This window comes from Vipera berus (assembly GCF_964194415.1).
Source record: "Vipera berus genome assembly, chromosome: 3".
Lineage (NCBI taxonomy): Eukaryota > Metazoa > Chordata > Lepidosauria > Squamata > Viperidae > Vipera > Vipera berus.
The window spans coordinates 178,302,445-178,323,014 of record NC_138204.1 but is presented as its reverse complement, the minus strand read 5'-3'; the positions used below and the strand labels follow the sequence as shown (position 1 = coordinate 178,323,014).

At 34.7% G+C, this 20,570-nt stretch overlaps 1 protein-coding gene across 1 annotated transcript in view; it reads left to right on the top strand.

Annotated features, from left to right (window-relative positions):
• The window catches only part of TOX (thymocyte selection associated high mobility group box), a gene marked incomplete at both ends in the record, with an annotated part of 240,069 nt that extends 231,005 nt beyond the window's left edge, over positions 1 to 9,064 (top strand). The window contains 2 exons of the mRNA XM_081325155.1: positions 7,735 to 7,886; positions 9,028 to 9,064. Of these exons, the coding sequence (XP_081181281.1) occupies positions 7,735 to 7,886; positions 9,028 to 9,064 (189 nt within the window). The remainder of the gene's footprint in view (positions 1 to 7,734; positions 7,887 to 9,027) is intronic.
• Positions 9,065 to 20,570: the final 11,506 nt, after the last annotated feature.

The window sequence follows — 20,570 nt, the reverse complement described above, 5'->3', positions numbered from 1 at the left end:
AGGCAGCAAAGCAGCCCCAAACCATGATGCTCCCTCTGCCATGTTTTACAGTGGGGATGAGGTTTTGATGTTGGTGTGCTGTGCCTTTTTTTCTCCACACATAGTGTTGTGTGTTTTTCCCAAACAACTCAATTTTGGTTTCATCTGTCCATGTTTGAAGTTTGCAAAAGAGCACCTGGATGTTCCACAGCAGTACTGGCAAAATATACTGCCAAAATATACTGTCAAATAGGTCTCCCTCTATTCTTACATATGTTATCTGAAATAAAGGAAACCATTTAATTGCCAGTTTTCTGGAAGGACTAGCCCATTTGTATTCGTTAAATTGTCTCCCTGTTATTCCAGTCTCCCATGCTTGTTCTGGTATATTTATCTTTGATTCAAACTGTTCTTTCTCAAATTTCTTCTGATTTATATAGAAAGTCATTCCCATTTTCAGTGTTGTCACTTCCTTTTCTTGATTTTCTATCAGCTGTATTTGTTGGTCAATTGAATCCTCTGTCTTAATATTTGATTGTTCCACTTCTTCTGTTATCTTCTGGATTGCTAATTCTTTGGTTGTAGTCAAAGTTTGGATTTGTGTATCTAAGCTGGCATCTTGATCTTTTATTTTAGGTCTTATTTTATCACAAGCTAAAATAATGGTTTCATGTATTGCTTTCAACCTGGAAAGAATTTTTCCTGGTCTTCATCCATCTCTTTCACATGTTTATAAATAGTTTTTCTAGTAAAAGTTGTTTGTCAAGCAAAAGTCAGTATAGGTTTACATTCACAGTTCAAGTAGGCCAATTATGCCATCCAGGAAAGTCTTATCTAAGGTCTGGGCTTTAACCCAAGTCTCTTTTAGGAAATAACAAATTGTAATACCAAACTTCGCCACAGGATGTCACCGATGCCATTTAAAGTTTTTTTAAGTCCAAAATTTTTCTAATCCTTTTTCCAATTTTATTGCTTTTTTGTAGATAAAAACAAGTGTTTCCAGTAAAAAGGGGAAATTTTTGGTCCCCAAGTTTCAGGAACATATAAATCCAATTAGATTAAAATTGTTCTTTTTAATGCTTTGATTCCTCTGTGTAGTCAGATGCTGCTATTCCTAGAGGGTGGTATAGAAATTTCCTTCCCTCTTTTGTCAAAGGGGGATAGATATTTCGAGCAGCTTTTACAGGCTGAGAAGGTACTTAGGATAAAGAGAAGATCAGATCTCACCCAGTTTCATCCATTTGCTTTCAAAGTGGTTGATGGTGAATTTATTTATTTATTTATTTATTTATTTATTTATTTATTTATTTATTATTTATTTATTTATTTATTTATTTATTTATTTATTTATTTATTTATTTATTTATTTATTTATTGATGGGATTTATATCCCGCCCTATCTCCCGAAGGACTCAGGGCGGCTAACAACAAAACATATAATAAGTACAGAAATCAAGATAAAAATAAAATTAAAATCATCTGTGCAATAAATTAAAATTAAAAATTAAAAAATAAATTAAAAATTCTGGCTGTCTGCAGCTTAATGACGGGCCACATTGCTATGGCCGGTCTTTCCTCTGCCAGTTTGGACGGCTGTCCTGGATCGAGCAGAAGGGCTGCCGCCCTCTCGCGATCAAGCGGGGCTCCCCTCCTTGCTTGTCACCCCTACAGAGTGACTTTCAACCCTTTCCAGGGTCCCCCAGCGAAAACGGACATGGAAGATGGAATTCTTCCAAGCGTCCACAACGGCCACAGCGGCAAACCAGAACTCTCTTTCAAATTTTTAAAAGCTGAGTTTTCTTACCCCAGCTCCATGAAATTTCATTGCATCAGCCCCTTTCTCCATCCATCTAGAAGTGGATGAAAATTCATTTTATTATTTTTCCTCTTATTATTTTATTTATAGGGTGTTTTTCTATTTAAGTAAGCCACCTTGAGTCGCCATGTGTGAGTAGGCAGCAATATTATTATTAAAACATGATGATGATATCTAATTTTGGAATGAATCATCTGCAAGGATGGAGATGTGCCCCTCTGTAAAATCTACTGTTAGTTTTGGGTAATTCAAAAGATTGAACACCAAGATGAAGGTGAAAGGTCGCAATGACAGAGCTATATGAAATCATTATTGTGACCATATTTCTTCTGTAATGACTTGATATGACTACCTATATATGAATTTGCTTTATGGGAACAAGTTTGGAGTATTTTTGGAGTATTTTTGATATGCCTTCAGTGATGCTGGTCCAAGGTGTTCAAAGAAACCTGCATCCTGAAAGAAAGAGATAACCACGATATTTGCAGACTATTGTGAAGGCACGTTCTGACATGGTCACTAAAAATAGTCTGATACCAAATCAGTCTATTAGCAAAACAAGAGACAGGTAGAAACTGTCCCTTATGCCCAGAAGAGAATTTCTAGCCACTTACATTCATAAATGTGCAAAAAAGGTGCATACATTTCAACCTTGAATTCACTATAAATAGGGTTTGCATTTGACTCACAGCATTCAGCAGAATTCTTTCATAACTGCTTCATTAAATTTGCTGCAGAAAATTTATTTATTAGAGCTTTGGTGTCTTTGGAAACTTGATTATTTCCATTTCTTGTCTACTCAAATGAGAGACGTCTGAAGGCTGCAGTAACATTTTAATAAAAAAATTACTCATATTCATATTGAGCTTGATGCTACTTGGGCAGAGTATAATGAGATGACAAACAGATATCTTTGAAGTTATCTGGGATTCATTTTATCTTTTGTAGTCTGAGAAAGGGATAAAATTCCCTGCAACATCAGTTTTGCCACATATGGGATAGACTCATTCTCTGGTTGCTCTTTTGGGAAATTGAAGAGAGAGGAAGGGTGTAGTTGGATTCCTGAGGTGTGTATTACCGATCTGACTTTTCTAGCTACGTTGAAGGAAGTGGTGGTACATGTGCCCTGAAGAAAGGGTATTTTGAGTAAATGTAGCTGAGGAAAATTATAAGATTTGCATTGTCAAGGATATTATATGGACAAGAATGTTGATTCCTTTCAGGTTTGAGACATTGACATGGCAGAGAAATTGCATTTGTTACTCAGGTGACTTTTGTTGGTATATTGATGGAAGAAATATAGCTCTTCAGTCCTATTAAACTACCTGGCAACATTCAGTATCATTGACCATGGATTCTTGTATCATCTACAAGAACTGGGAGTAGAAGCATTGTTTAATCGTGGGTTCACTCTTTCCTGAGTGGTTAGTTATTGACTACTTGTGGGGACAGAATAGTTTTGTTCCTGGTTGCTATAGTGTGAGGTACCACAGTGGTTAGGCTATCTCTGCCATGTTGTTAAAAATCTAGATGAAACCATTGGAGAAGTCATATGCCAGTTTTTGAAGGACCATTCTCCTTCCTCCAGGACTGCTTCCATTCAATATATCTAGTGGATAAAAGTATAGCCTAGACCCCTATTCCATGGGGTTCCTCAGGTTTACCCAGAAATACAGTGGAACTCCTGATCCAGTGTTTGAAAGATATAATAGGAATGCAGAAAACATATTAAAATTTAACCTTTTAAAAATTAAATACTGTTTGTGTATAAATAATACAACTCAAGTCAACTCCAATGTTGGCTGTGGATATTGACATATTTATTCTGAAGGGCAGAATATGACTTGAAGGTCCTCCTGCGTTCACAGCTCCTACTTTCAGATTCACAGCTATCTCGTAAGATAACTAATCGTTTGGAACTTGTCTTATATTGTTTTTCTTATTTTAACTTTGAATTTGATGAAGCCGTTCATGGAACTGACATGGATTGCTTGCTTTTACTTGCTTTTAATAACTATTAAAATGCAGTTAATCATTACTGAATTATAATGATCAAGAATGGAAACTGAATGTGCATATATGAAGAGGCTCAAAAATTATAAAGGTCACAGGTTGAAGATTGATGTCTTATACCAAAGAAATCATTCATGGCTATATTGGTTGAAAATATACATTAATCTTACAATTTTTAAAAATTATATTTTACGCATAACAACTTGATGAATGTAGGGCTGGGTATTGAAGTTATTTCATTTCATAGTATTCAGTTAATTTATTGGATGTGCTTGATTTCTTGATGAATTTAGTTCTTTTGAAGTTTTTTATGCTGGAGTTTAATTGTATATCTTAAGTTAATTTTATAAAGGATTATACAAATCAGAAATGTCAGGATAAATTATATATGGATAATTGTTTAAATTTAGTATTCTTTAAACAAAATATTAGCCTTAGTATGTCAGATAGCACGTTTTTAAAAGGTATTAATCATTCTTTGATGCATACAACAAAAGGACAAATACACTGCGGTTTGCTGTATAAGAATACTTCAGATGGTCTTTAACAGGGTTACGTGACTCTATCACATTACATTTGCCTGGAGAAAACTGTATTACTGTTTTGTTTCAAATATATGTCTTGCATTTTAGAGTATTCCCAAGACAACTAATAAATTACATGACCATTATAATATTAAAGTTTCACTTAAAAATACAAGAAATCTTCTCTGTTAAAATATCTAATACCTTATAAGAAACTGCACTAGACTGAGCCAGTTTTATATTTCCTGATAGAAAAATGTGTAAGGCAGAAAACCATGACTAAAGAAGGCATTCTTTGTAGTGGTTATATTGTTGATAACTTGTTAGCAACAGTGTCAAGGCAGTGATTGCCTTGGAAAATAGAGAAAGATACAAATGTTATCTAAAACATTTTATCTAGCCTGGTAGCATTTTTGTGATGTGTGCATATGTTGCTAAAAAAATGTATATGTGTTAAATAAATTTATTTCCAAGTACTGAATTTGGGTGGAGTAGAAATTAATAGTGAGGAGAAGGGAAATCCAGTTTTCATTCTATCCTGACAATGGAAAATTAGTTGGGGCTTTGAGAGCTAGTCACATTCTCTCAGCCTAACTTAGTTGTTATGATGATTATAAAGGAGAGGCGATCCTATGGCTATCACCTTGGCCTTCTAAAAGAAAAATAGGATACAAACATAAGAAGTAAATAGTTTGCTGAAACATGCCTATTTCCCATAAACTTTGCTAATGAAGGATATGTTTTTGTAATACAGGTGGTCCCTGACCTATGACCGCAGTTGAGTCCAAAATTTATGTTGTTAAGTGAGACATTTGTTAAGTGAGTTTTGCCCCATTTTATGACTTTTCTATTCACAATTGTTAACTGAATCATTGCAGTTGTTCAGTTAGTAACATGGTTATTAAGTGAATCTGTCTTCCCTATTGATTTTGCTTGTCAGAATGTCACAAAACGTGATCACATGACCCCGGGACACTGCAACAGTCACCAGTTGCCAAGCATCTGAATTTGGATCATATGATCAGCAGGATACTGCAACGGCCATAAGTGTGAAAAATGGTCATAAGTCATTTTTTTCCAGTGCCGTTGTAACTTTGAACAGTCACTAAACGAACTGTTGTATGTCGAGGACTACCTGTACTTTTCAGGGTGCTTTAAAACTTATTTTAAAAATTAGTGGTATCCTTGAATTAAGTAGAAGATGCTCTTTAAGCAGGGGAGGTAAGTGTTTGTTTTATGAGTTGTATGTATCTTTATCAGCCTTTATAATAATTTAGATCTGTTTGCTTTCTTGCAAAACCCATATTGCATGCATACATGTATAGCTGAACATGAAAGTGAATCAGAAGTACTTGTTTTCATAGATCTGTTGCTGTGTACATATATGTATGATGAAAAAACCTTTCAAAAGAACCTCTCATGCATGCAAATAACTTCTTCCCTTTTGTAAGTCCAAGCGTGAAAGAAATGTTGCAAAACATATGTTATAGATTTAAAACAATATCCAGTCTTAAGAATTGTAAAGTCACTACATTTAAATGCAGTTAACTTGGCAGTTAAAAGAAACAGCTATCATGTGGAAAAGTTGAAAAAGTACCCTAAGGGAAGAGCAGCATAGGAGATTAGGAAAGTATTATGTGTTCCACAATTTAACAAGATATCACAGAACTAGGATAAAAATTAGCATATATGACTTACTTATTAAAAAGAGATGTCATGGAATAAAATTTTAAAAAGCTGTTTTAGAGAAATCTGACACCCCAAATTACATTCAAATATGCTATGTACCATAGTAAAAGAAATACATTTTTTGCTTAATCATATTGTGGCCACTCCTAATATCAGTAGCATATTAGTAGCACATGGTTAATATTATTATTTTTCACTGGAACAGAAAATATCAAGATATCCTGAGCTATTTGTTTGACTTAACATTTGTTAAGTGAGTTTTGCCCCATTTTATGACCTTTCTAATCACAGTTGTTAAGTGAATCATTGCAGTTCAGTTAGTAACATGGTTATTAAGTGAATCTGTCTTCCCTTTTGAAATTAGGAATTCATTTAGAAAGGTGACTACTCTTTTCCTTTGTCCTTTCTATACTCTCTCTATATATAGAGAGAGGGGGGGGAGGGAGAGAGAGAGAGAGTATATGCTGTATATTTTTATTTTAGTTGCCATATAGAAATAGTAATTAGAAAGTGGATGAATTTAAACATTGTCCCAATCATAGTATTAAACCATTCCTGAGATTTGTTGACAGGACCTATAAATCTGAAGATATGTAACAACCTCTATTGACAGGCTAAGTGAATTGAATATGATGCAGTTTATATTCCAGCAATTAAGGGCTCCAACCTTCCTCATCCTTCATAAGTTCTGTATCTTGGCCTACCTGACAATAAACAGTGCTTCAAAAGTTTACCTTGTTAAATGAACACCATCTCCTGCGCTACTCATGTAGTAGTAACATGAATAGTCAGTTAGAAATCTGCTGATTTAAGCTAGATGTTTATTCTGTTTGCCAAATATAAACTAGTGAGAAGAGAGTGCAATTTCTGATAAATTCGTTCTGCTCAGTTAAACGAAATATTTACTTAATGTATCATCCTCTGATGCGCTTGGGAAGTTTCTTTTTAGGCTGGTCTGTTCTGTTTTCTGTGGTGTACATCAGTTGGTCTATTATGATACCCATTAAAGCAGGTCTCCTGGCCTTTGGGCAATAAAACGTTCTTGAAAATATGATCAGCTTACTGATTTGGAAAACATTTAACATGTTGAAAACAACAGCAAATGGGGGGGGGATAGACAGGGAGAGCTGGGGTGTTGTTGTTTTTTGCTACATTAGTCTTAACAACGGTTAAAAAGCTTTAGTTGATTTTTTTGTGTGTAGTTGAGAAAGAAGTGCAAATAAAGGAAGCAGCAGATGGTCCTTTTGTGACTGAACCAAATAAAAGGGGTTTGAGAACAATAATTGTGAATAGGTGTAGTCTAATAAAACACTCAGCCACCTGCTGCCTGCCTCCTTCAAAAAGATTCTGTTGCATATTCTTGGAATTAACTGATAGAATATCCTTGGATTGAATTGAAATATGAGCTTCCAAGAAACAAACAGACCTTTCTTTTATTTTCTCATGTTGAATGCACTGTTTTTCTTATTTTTTGCAAAGCTTTAAAATGTCTTTGTTCTTTGTTTCAACGTTCTCTCTACATGATTACAATTTGTTGTCTGGCATTTGTCTTAACCAATTAAAATTATTGTCTGAAAAGCCTCAAGTGCCCATCTATTTTCTTTTTGCTGCAAGTTTAAGAATGGCAAAGAACAACTTGATACTTTATCAAGCCTTTCAATTGAGAGGTTAGCTTGCATAGTTAAACCTTGTTTATTTCGTTTTTGTTTTTAGGGTTTTACTCTCCAGCCTGATTACCAGAATATTATCTGTCCAACATCTACAGCTGCACAAGTTGTTACCCAAGCAATGGAATATGTTCGTTCAGGGTGCAGAAATCCCCCAGCACAGACCGTGGAATGGAATAATGATTACTGCAGTAATGGGTGAGCAGCCACTGCATGCCACCTGGCATTGAGTAGCATTTAAAACAAAAACTGGACACAGGCATGCTTTCCATTTTTATACAACAAATATATTCTAGAGGCTAGCAGAAATGTTAATATAGCTAACAGAAGGATTGTTTTTATATGCCACAATTAAGGAAAAAGGTTTTGGGAGAGGATCTTGAACTACAACTAAAATTTACATTTGAAAAATTCTAGACTGAGAAGGGACAATCACATTAACTTGTATAAAGAGATCTTTGTTAAATAACTCTAGTCAACCTTGAGTCTTGACTGCCATTGCTCTGTGGCCAAACTTGGGGAACTTGTCAGGCAGATTTAGAAGTGAGATAGTATAACTTACATGTAAGGCTGCTGCTTTCACATTTTGTTAAGGAAGCATAAATTCTACTGAATGAGCCAATTGTTCATTGAGCCAAAGGGCCGTATCCATGAGCACAAGGCACTCTACTCTTACAGATGGTTTCCTATGTTCATTTATTTATTCTTTGCAATGTACTTCAACCTCACATCCATCTAGAAAATTTCTTGAATCTCAAGAAGAGTCTTTAGAGCATCTAGAAGATAGCAAGTGCAATGTCTTACTACATAGGCAGAGTTCCATGCCTGTATCTTTGCTCCTCTAATTGTTCACTTATGATGTCAGACTTACCATCCAACTGGGATTTATGACTTCCACATGTACACCTCTCACAAAACATTCATTTTCAGGGCCTTTCACTGAAGGGAATTTGCTAAGATTATATTTTTACTCAACCACAATACTAATTATAAGAACTATTAATTTGCGACCTCCCACCATAGAATACTATAAAAAAGAGGTTTTAAAATCCCCAACCAGAATAAATATTACATTTGAGAGAATAACCTTTCTGGAATTTCTCCACACAGGTTTTTCTCCAATATCAAAAGAACATGGTTTCCTTTCAACAACGAGCTCTCTGTGAAAATAAAGCTTCACCCGAGTTTAATGAGAATATGAAATACAGTATGACTGTTTCAGCAGCTTTAAAAAAAAAATCACAGCATGGATTCAGAAATTTAACACTTGTCCCCCCTTACATTTGGTTTTTAACGTGACTCTTAACTTCTTTTTTCTCCCTCCTCCTCTCTTCAACAGGGCCATGCCGAGGGACAAAGCGCTGTATCTTACCTGAAAATATTTTGGAAATGCATCTCTTCTTTTCACCGAGGAATGCAGGAAAGTCTGTTCATCATGGATTGCTTTATGCAGTCAAGGCAGTTCTGCATTTATTTAGAACGTATAAGTCGCTAAGCACTTAGGACTATTTTTGCTGGTGGGTCATTCACTCTGGGAAAAAAAAGTCTTGTTCCTCCACCCCTCCTTTCTTTTTCTCTTTCCTTCCTTAAATGGACATTGCTTTTCTTCCTTCCTTGCAGAAGGAGTCTTGGACCATTTGGATTTTGTTGGTTATTATTTCTGCTGTGAAGTGCTGCGCTAGTAACTGCCTTAGCAACTGTAGATGTCTTGGATAAAAGTCCTGGATTTTCCATTGGTTTTCATAATGGGTGTTTATATGAAACTACTAAAGACTTTTTAAATGGCTTTATGTAGCAGTCATAGCAAGTTGTAAATAGCATCTATGTTTCACTCTCCTAGAGTATAAAATGTGAATGTTTTTTGTAGCTAATTGTACTTTGAAACTGGCTCATTCCAGTTTATTGATTTCACAAAGGGGGTTAAATTGGCAAACATTCATATTTTTACTTCATTTTTAAGCAGCTAATAGTTCTATATTTTCAAACTCTGAAAAGAAAGATGAAAATTATTCCCAAATGATTTTAATTAAACAGAAATTGGCTTTGTGTCATTAATTATACAAAGAAAAAAGTGATATTGGGAAAAGAGCAAACACATTTATTTTGTACTGCCTAAAACTGCTTTTTTATCACTTTATGTGTAACAGTTAGTAAATGTCATTTACATCCTCTTATGTATAAAACTGCCAAATGCTTTCTTGATATTTTATTAGATGCAGAAACAGATTGGAAACAGCTAAATTATAATCTTTACATATTGCTCTGTATTCTTGTTTCTTCATCCTGTGTCTGTATTTAATCTTTTTTATGGAAGCTGTTGCGCCTATTTATGAAATAATAAATATAGGTGTTTGTAAGTAAATTTGTTAGCATCTTAAAAAGGATTTTTTTTAAAAAAAATACTTTTGTGGGCATCAGTGTATTTGCTTCTGATATGATTTTTTTCCCTGTGAGATAAATAAAGCCAATCAGCTTTTGTGGCAGAAAATGAAAATAATAAGAAATTATTCTGTACTCATATGTTTATCTGAGACCAAACTGAGAAAAAAATAATTCCACTCTATTAAATCAGAACTTCTTTCTCTTTCTTGCTTAGTTCAGTCTTGAGCTAGCATGATAATGATTAATAAGACACAGTACATCCAAAGCCTGTGGTGGCAGAGACTCTTCCCCCTATTCACTTCTGTGAAAGGCAGATTTCTGCATACAAGTAGTCTTCGATTTAACGACCACAATTGACTCCAAAATTTCTGTTGTTAAGTGAGATATTTGTTAAGTGAGTTTTGTCCAATTTTATGACCTTTCTTGCTACAATTAATACACGAATCACTGCAGTTGGTAAGTTAGTAACTCAGTTGTTAAGTGAATCTGGCTTCCCCATTGACTTTGCTTGTCAGAAGGGGATCACATGACCTTGAGACACAGCAACGGTCATAAATTGGAACCAGTTGCCAAGAATCTGAATTTTGATCACATGATTATGGAGACGCTACAAAGGTCATAACTGAAAAATGGTCATAAGTCACATTTTTCAGTGCGTTTGTAACTTTGAACAGTCACTAAATGAACTATTGTAAATAAAGGACTATCTATATTCATAGGGATCGTGTTGGTTGCAGAGGTCATTCAACTACTCATAAAGTAGAAAAAGAACAACTTATAGCTGTGGAGCCCCTATAATCTACTTGGATTGCTAGACCAGTGCTATAACTTTGAAGCAAACCTTTACATATTCAAAGAATGTCTCACCTGCTCTAAAAAAATGACCAGAAAAAGGAATAATTATAATGGAGAGAAAGGCCACAAAATTTATTACTGTTATGAAAGCACAAAGTAGAGTTAATTATCCTTTGGGTATGACATGGCAGACAAAAGTGATTCATTGCTTCTTTTTTTGCTGGCCCAATAGGAGAACAGAAAATGAAAGGCCAAAAGTTAAGAATAAGCAGCTTTCATAAATCTGTCTTGGATTTTAAGTGTGCAAATGAGTGCAGGCAAGTGAGAGGAAGGATAATTATTAATTTATGTCAGTGTTTCTCAACTTTAACTTGTGTGGACTTCCAAGTCCTAGAATTCCCCAGCAAGCATAGCAAAGTCACTGGCTATTTCCCATCTGTATATTGAATATATATGAAACTATTCTAAGTAATGATTGGTCAACACTCTTCTTTTTTAATAGCTGACTTTTCCCATTATAAACTATATAGCATCGATAGACATGGGGAGATATTCTGTCTACTTACTCTTGATTATGATCTCTGACATAGACAGAAATTCTCAAAATTTTGAAAAATAGGCTTCTTTTTATAAAGGTGAACGATATCTGACAATTTCTGTGTCTCTCTTCACCAAAGCTGGAAACTCCTTAGATAAATAAAAACACCCAATATAAAAAACCTATAGTATTTATCTTTGCAGTAGACTTAACAGCATTTAAAACCAAAAAAAAGATATTCTCCACCTTTCATTATAAAAAACCAAAACCAAACCACTTGGTAGGAAATAAATCCACCAACTATCATCCTAATGTTCCCCCCAAAAATTTTAAACTATTCTGCCAAGCAGTTGGGATTCTGCTTCATATATAAAATAGAGACGTTATAATAATTAGTTAAAGAATGTTATTCAAATGCCCAAGAAATACAGTATCTTTGGTATGATATAAACCTAAGCAGAGTAAAACCTTGAAACATATAGGCATGTAAGAACTAATAGTGAAAGACAAATGTGATTATTCAAACAGTTGTAGATGAGGCCTAATTTTATTATTTTTAGTCTATAGAGGAATTCACGGTTGCACTTAAGTTTATTTGTCTTTATATTGAGTTGTTTATCGGCACTAATAATTAGCTAATGTTTTCCATTAATGTTATTCTGATAAAACATCAAATCCCACTGAAATTAATGCTAAAGAAGCTCAGTAAGTAACTAAGTGAATTAGTCTTGACAGGATTTGATGGGAAAGTCTGTATTCTATTGGCATCTTTTTATAGAAGATTTAGAAACACAACATAATATTTAATTTCAATCTGAAGCATAGTCCAAACTAGAAACGCCTATTAATGACAATTAAATAACACATGCATGGAGATATTGATATCTAAAACTACTAGAGTGTCAAGCTTAAACAGAACATTATGAAAGTGCAAAAGTTGCTATTATATCCCAGAAAAGTGAGAGTTTTATGTCCAGGAAACAATAGGACACACTATTTAATTATGTAATTGAATCCTAAGAATTAAAATAATAATGCCTACTGAAAAATAAAATAATAATAACTGCCTACTGAAAAGTATAACTTTACAAGTATGAATGTTTTGCAAAATGTTGGGACTGACATCTATAGATAATCAATTTTAAATTAAAACAGCATTTTTCCTCAAAGTAGACTACCAAGCTTCGACTATGCATTAGATCTATAATGGAATGCACTATGCATTCTTTTAAGAAATAATTTTGCATATTATATTTTCTTTTTGAGAACAGAACCAAAACTATATTTTCAAACTGGAAAATGCAACCGAGAGTAATTGAATGATATGAAATGCACACAAGCTACTGTCTAGCCCAATTCTGTTGCTATTTGGAGAAGATCTGAAATATTCTAATATATATAACTTCATATTAAACTGTAGTTAAAGTGAAAATTCATTGGGTTATGCGTGCTTCAAAAATTATTTAGACCAGCAGTCCCCAACCTTCCCAGATTGGCAGCCCAGCCTGGGGCAGGGGAGGCATGTGAGTAGCAGACACGCACAGCTCCACTCAAATGGCTTGCAAGTGCACATATGTGCATGCAAAGCTCCACTTGCATGAGTGGAGGACGCTTACACTCACACATGAAGCTCCACTCGTCTGAGCAGAGGACGTTTGCATGCAAAGCTCCACTCACACAAGCGGAGGGCACTTGTGCTCGTGTGCAAAGCTCCACTTGCACAAGTGGCAGGCACTTGCACTCACACACAAAGCTCCACTCATGTGAGTGGAGAGCACTTCACCACTGCTCACACAAGTGGACCTTCATGCACATGGTCTTGCCCATCTCTCCTGCAATCTAGTTTCATACAGGCCGCAACCCAGTAGTAGACCGCGGACTGGGGTTTGGGGTCCCCTGATTTAGACAAAGTACTTCAGATCTTATACAAGCACAGCAACTCTTTATGAGTTGCTTTATGAGTCAGTTTAACATTAATAAATCTCTTTAATGCAGATGCTCCTTTTGAAGGTTCATATGGAAGCCTGGGGGAGTAAGGGGGGTACTTTTATTAAAAGCAGAATGATGTTCTGCTTGTGCCCACGTGCAGTTTGAAGCCCAACTTTTGAATAATCTTCAAAGTGTTCATATCTCTAAAACACAGAAAATAGAATGGGGCAATTCTATCATAATTTCTCTGGGTATCATTGGATAGGATTGATTGAGTTTGATCTTCATTTCTGAAAGTCTATCTATATAGTAAGAAGAATTTAATATTTATAATCTTTCCAAAGCTTTGGTCATCTTCAGGACTAGCCCCACTGAAAGAGGATAAATAACCAATCACATATATTTTAGCTATTACATCCCCATTTTGGGGATTTAATCATCATGATAGGCCATTTAAAAATCAAACAAAACTTAATTAAAACTGAAGGTTCACATATTATGCAAATATAAGCATGAAGTCTTTATCTGATCTGGTCAAACATCTTACACACAAACACCATCTATTTAGTATAGCTTTCTCGCTAATAGTTTTCTTTATGTAGGCAAATATTAATTCAAATATGCAAGCACTCACAAGAGTCGTTAGCAGCTAGTCAAGACAAGCCAAGGGAGCAACAATAATGCATTTTCTTTCAAAAGAGTTATGAAAAATACAATTAGTACTGTTCAGAAGCAAATGTGCAATTACATGCACATTTATCTGAGAATAAACTTCATTTAAAGATGTTAAAATAGTGTTAAATGTTCCTCATCAAACCTGCATGATTCCCACTTATATTTTCAAAAGGAAAAATTTAGTTTTAATCAGGGAAGGAAGACATTGTACTCTATTAGCTGTCACTACCATTAACTGCATGATTACATAGCTAGTAATTACATGAGATATTTCTCCATTTCATTCATTCCAATACAGTATTGTAGGCCAAACTTTCCAAATCAATAATGCTAGAGGAAAATATCTATAAAGCAGCTATCACAATAAAGTTAATGATACATATTTAAGCACTGACAATACAGAGCTTGGAGATTGTTTATGAATATACTGCCAGATGGGTAGCAACAGACATTGGTAAAATCTCCAGGGATGAAAATGAGTATAAAGCAGTCAAACATTGTGCAATTCTACAAAAATATTTCTTAAACATTCATAATTTACCCTGTACTACTAGTGTAACAATAATAGCTTTCTGACAAAATAAAATAAAATAATCCATTTACCATTGTGTATCGCACAGTATATTCTTGGTAAAACTATCTTAATCCAAATACAAATTTTAGGTTATACATCCATATAAATAATGTTTCCAAATTTGTGATTACATTTTGATTCTATCAGTTTATTATAAAATTATGGAAACCTATTACCAAAAACTAGAAGCAAACAAAGTTATAACTAGTAGCCAGGACGAGTTTGTTAAAAACAGACCATGCTAAACCCATGTTATTTCATTCTTTGATAAAGTGACTAAATTAGTAGACCAGCAAAATGCTTTGGAGATAGTATACTTAGATTTCAGTAAGGCATTTGACAAAGTAGACCAGGGGTCCCCAACCCCCAGTTTGTGGACCAGCACTAGGCCATGGCATGCCAGAAACCAGTCGTGCAAACAAGCAAAGCCCCATCTGTGGGATGCAGGCAGTACATGAAACCACGCCCCCTCTGGTCTGTGAAAACACCCCATGGAACCGGTCCCTGGTGCTCAAAAGGTTGGGGACCTCTGAAGTAGACCACAACCTGCTGCTTAGTAAGCTAGAAAAAGGTGGGATAGACAACATCACCACCAGATGGATTAGTAGCTGGCTGACAAACCATACTCGAGAAGTAGTCTTCAATGGCACTACATCAATATGGAGAGAAGTAAGCAGTGGGGTACCAAAAGGCTCTGTCTTAGGCCCAGTACTCTTCAATAGTTTCAAAATGACTTAGTTGAGAGAAGAGATGGGGAACTCATCAGATTTGCAGATGACACTAAACTGGCAGGAATAGCCAATATCCAGAAGACAAGCTCAGGATCCAAAAAGATCTTGACAAACTTGAACAATGGGCCCTATCCAAATGAATTTTAATTTGGAGAAAAGCAAAGCTTTACATTTAGGTAGGAAAATTCAAAGGTATAAATACAGATTGGGTGAGACCTGGCTCAAAAACAGTAACTGTGAGAGAGACCTTGGAGTCCTAGTGGATGATCACTTAAATATGAGCCAGCAGTGTGCAGCAGCAGCCAAAAAAGCTAATACAATCCTGGGTTGTATAACTAGAGGCATAGAATCAAGATCACATGAAGTATTACTACCACTTTATAAAACCCTAGTAAGACCACACCTGGAATAGTACAACCAATTTTGGTTACCATACTACAAAAAAGATGTTGAGACTTTGGAAAAAGTTCAGAAAAGAGCAACCAAACTGATCAAAGGCCTGGAGACTAAAACATATGAAGAATGGTTGCAGGACTTGGGTTTGGTTAGTCCAGGGATAGGGAACCTTGGCTCTTTTATGATTTGTGGACTTCAATACCCAGAATTCCTGAACCAGCCATGCTGACTCAGGAATTCTTGGAGTTGAAGTCCAGGAGTCATAAAAGAGCCAAGGTTCCCCACCCCTGGGCTAGTCTAAAGAAAAGAATAAAAAAAGGGGTGACATATCAGGGCCATATGTGAAACCACAGCCTATTTATAGCACAGTTTGTGCTATAGTGGCATAGGTTTAACATAAGCCCACAGATAATTGCTAGATGAACTGCCCAGAAACAGGTTCTTCAACTGCTGTATTTGAGAATGTTCTTGCAAGTACCTGTCTTAGAAGATAAAACCACTGGTTTTCCTGCATATGATTGGAATATTCAAGCCAAACAAATGTTTTCTGCAGAGAACTTTTCACTCTGAAAGCTTAACTTTCTATTCGTCACTGAGCCAATAGCAAGTATCAGCAGGTGGGCAGGAAGTCCTTGAAGCTCAGATTCCGAAGTTGAATCAGAAAACCAAAGTTTTTAACAGTTGGATTATTATATATGAACAGAGGAAGAGAGAGGATGAGTTCAGGATTCAGACAATTAGATTTGTACAGTAGGATTTACAGAATACTGCAGAACTATTAATCTTTTTTATGGTTAGATAAGGTTTTAAAAAGCTTTTTGAATCTACTTCTATATCTGGTCAAAAGACCTCAAAGGTATGTAAACACACATTGTATATGTATTACATACAACAGCAATGAAAAGCTGTTAAATATCCAAAATAAAGAAAATATGCATACATTATATATCTATAGCTATCATCTATCATCTATCTATTTAACTATAATATATATAGATATAGATATAGATATACATACACACACACATACATACACATATGCATACATATTTATACATATATATAAGACATACTGCAAACTGGTATTTCATGGAAATAAACAAACTACTGCTTCTTAGGCTTTTAACACAGGTGAATACAATAGACGTGCATCACACATTTCTAATACCCTCTTGTTTTCATGGAATTAGTTACACTATTATTTAAATCCTAGTTCTAAACAGGTTTTATGAACAAAATACACTTTTTGTCCATCTGTTTGTATGACATTGATTAAGCTAAGCATTAGATGGACAGTGTATTATTAACATAATGTAAGTGTCACAAGCAGTTTTTCTTAATGTTATACCTTATAGTTCAGTTAAGAAATAGTAAGCCATAAGATAAAATTATATAAAATGTAGTTTAGCAGCAACTAGAAACAATCTTAGAATCAAACATTAGGAATAAAGATCATAATGTGCCATTGTGCCTTAATAATGATGCATATAACAATGAGCTACAATTTAAGCTGATTTGGCCTTTTCTACAGGATTCATGTTTCTTTGTTTTTAGATTAACACTGACCTTTTCAAGTTGCATCAGGCTGAAGTAATTTGTCAGAACAGATATGAATTGCATTTGCAAACAATAATTGTGATGTATCTTGCCCATAAATTTCACCTAATTCTGGCTAAATAAATTAACATATTTTTCTAAAGCAGCCTAAACCCAAAACCACTGCACCTACTTTTTTGAAATTAGTGTTTTTCGTTGCCTTATGTATCACATAGTCTAATATTCCTGGAAATTTTACCCCATTCTTAGAAAGATTTAAAAATTATTTGTGGTTTTTCCTTGCTAGACCAGAGTCAAAGTTATAAATATAGTTTTTAAAGGCAAGTTTGATTACAGGGCAATTAATATTCAGCCAATATTCAGCTATTTGACAGGGATGTCAAATAGCCCAAAGAAGTGACATCATTATTGGAAAATTTATAAGAAAATTTCCTTCATTCAGGCCTTTAAACAATAAACAACATTAAATTAGAAGGCAGATGAATCCCCCCCAAATTATAATTTTTTTAAAAATTGTCCAAGATATTTTGATACCAAGATATTTTGACACTTATCCCTTCCCATCCTATATTCACCAAACACAGGTTTGTATTATTCAAGTGGCAAATGATGGAAGTAATTTGTTTTGCCTCAGTGCTGTTTGTAGTTAAGTTTCAAAGCTTTTAGAAAACTATTTGATAAAAATTATGCTAGAAAATTAATTAAAAATTAAAACATTAATAGAAAAAATAGGTAGCAATTGTATGTTATTATTACTATCAGCCATATGGATTGTCTTCATATTATTTAGGCTTCATTTTGTAATATTCAAAGGAATATATTTGAATTAAATTATAAGTGTAAGATTTTAAGTAACTGCTAATTTACTCTGTCCTTTATAACTTCCATTACTAATCTAGTGATTTTGATCTCTTCTAACCTGTGCTGGATTCTAAACATGAAAAAAAAAGTTCTTACTTTATTTAAAACAAATCAAGTGACAAGTAGGTTCCCTGTTCTACTGTCCTGATAAAATTCTGACAAAATGGAAATATAAAGTCTCAGTCCTTAGCTACTGCTAAGCTTGTAAGCCGCCCTGAGTCTTCGGAGAAGGGCGGGATATAAATGGAATTAAAATAAATAAAATAAATAAATAAATGAAAATGAGGACACTTGCTTTCTTAGGTGTATCTATGAACCTGATGTCAGTAAACAAGCAAATAAACAGATAAATCTTAATTGCAAAACAGGGTACTCTAACATAAGATTATTCCAGCAAATTCAAATGCCTGCCAATTCGAGTTGCATTTGTTTACATCCTTCCTTGTGTTTGCCATTATTATTATCACCAGCATTTCCTTGCCATTCTTGGGAAAGTTAATCCAAGGTAACTTCAGTGTCCAGACCAGCTACAATAAGTAGATCAAGAATACTGTGTTAGTCTTATCCAAAATATCTTGAAATTGAATAACAATAATAGGATTACGTGTTTTGTTCAAGAAGGGAATGAATGGTGAATGAGCCCTATCATACCTCAGTTTTCTGAGTGTCTACTAATACTCCTGGCTGGATGTTTCGCATAATGTTGATTTCAAACAGAAGAAAAACCCTGCTGGATTAGGCCAAGCCCAATTTACTCTAGACCAGTGTTTCTGAACTTCAACTTTAAAATGTGTAGACTTCAACTCACAGAATTCTACAGCCAACTCAATAACTGGTCAATTTCAAGCAATGAGAAAAGAAAATCTTAGTTGACTAAATATTTGCATTCAGTGGCTGTATTGTTTAAGTAAGCTATGATTGGCTGAAAATATTCTCTGCCAGCTCTGGAGTCCTGGCCACATTTTTTATTTGGTGACGACAAAGGAAATTAAAATACCTCTAACGCAGGGGTGTCAAACTCACAACGTCACGTGACATGTTGTAACGTATCGCGACTTTTTTTCCATTGCCAGCAATGGGGTGGGCATAGTTTCGGTATGATGCATCCGGCCCATGGGTCGGCAGTTTGACACCCCTGCTCTAATGCATGGTTAAGAATGAACTAAAATATACAAAGTTCAAATGATAAACAAGTTAGATTAATTAAAAATTGCATATTTCCATAGATGCAATAATTACAAAACATTCAGCAATTCAGGATCACAATTATGAAGGCAACAAAGATGCATTTCCATATTTTCCTGAGGTTGGGAGAAGAACTGCAAAAACTAATCAAAACATGGCTAAATACCACTTTATATCAGGAATGGATTTTCTACCAAGAATTGCATTTTATTTCTGAATTAATTTTAGCTTGAAAAAGCTACAAGATGCATGATTAATTATATCACTGTGAGAAGTTATGGTGAAGTATTTTGACCTTTCCCCTCCTAATTTGCAGTATGTAGCAAAACTGGGAAATATGTTTGTTAAACATTGCAAAGGCTTAGTGTGTCCCTTCTGCAAGATTACAAGTGGTGCTATGATCTCAAGAGTGCTCTGTGACTGGCAAAAATTATTGCTGAGAACTACATACGACCCACCATTCTAAGCAGTTTGATTTATGTAAAGACATTAATATGGAAATATCCACAGGAATGTAAAAAAAGTCAAGATAATGGCCACACCCACACAAGAAAGCCCTAACTCATTTTACACATGCCTGCTTTGATCATGCTGTTGGGCTATCATCTTAATTTTTTTAAAAAAAACCCTTCCCAGGTACCCTTGCATTTGCAAGGTTTATTTCATTATTAATTGTGATCTATCATCTAACTATTTTTTATTCATGTGTATCATGTATCATCTATGTCTATCTATCTATCATCTATCTATACCTACCTACCTTGAGAGCGGTAATTATAAGTAGCACCTTATGGTGGTCTACCAGACATACTACATGTGTTCTCACAATTCCTTTTTAAAAAATGAAATTTGATTGTACGTTTTTCTTGAGAAATTGATTTATGTTCCAAATTACATTCCTTATTACTATAAGATCCTGAGGCAGAATGATATAATTTATTTCATTTTTTCTTACTTTTAATTTTCCAAAAAGTCAAGAAGGGATATGCCTTTGCTCTGGTTTAGAAAGGATACCATGTGACTTTGCCTCTCCCAACACCCTGAAAGATAAAAGCTTCAGAACTATGTACAGCTACAGCAGAATAAGAAGCAAAGAGGGGCATATAGATTTAGTGAGCTTCTGGAAGAGAAGATTTGAAAATTCGACCTTTCTCTCTACAGGTCCTGCCATGTCACTATAAGAGTGATGAAACAGAACCATGGCTGACTTCAGACAAACCATGCTATTGTTTTCTGCATTGCCTGAAGTCATTAGATTT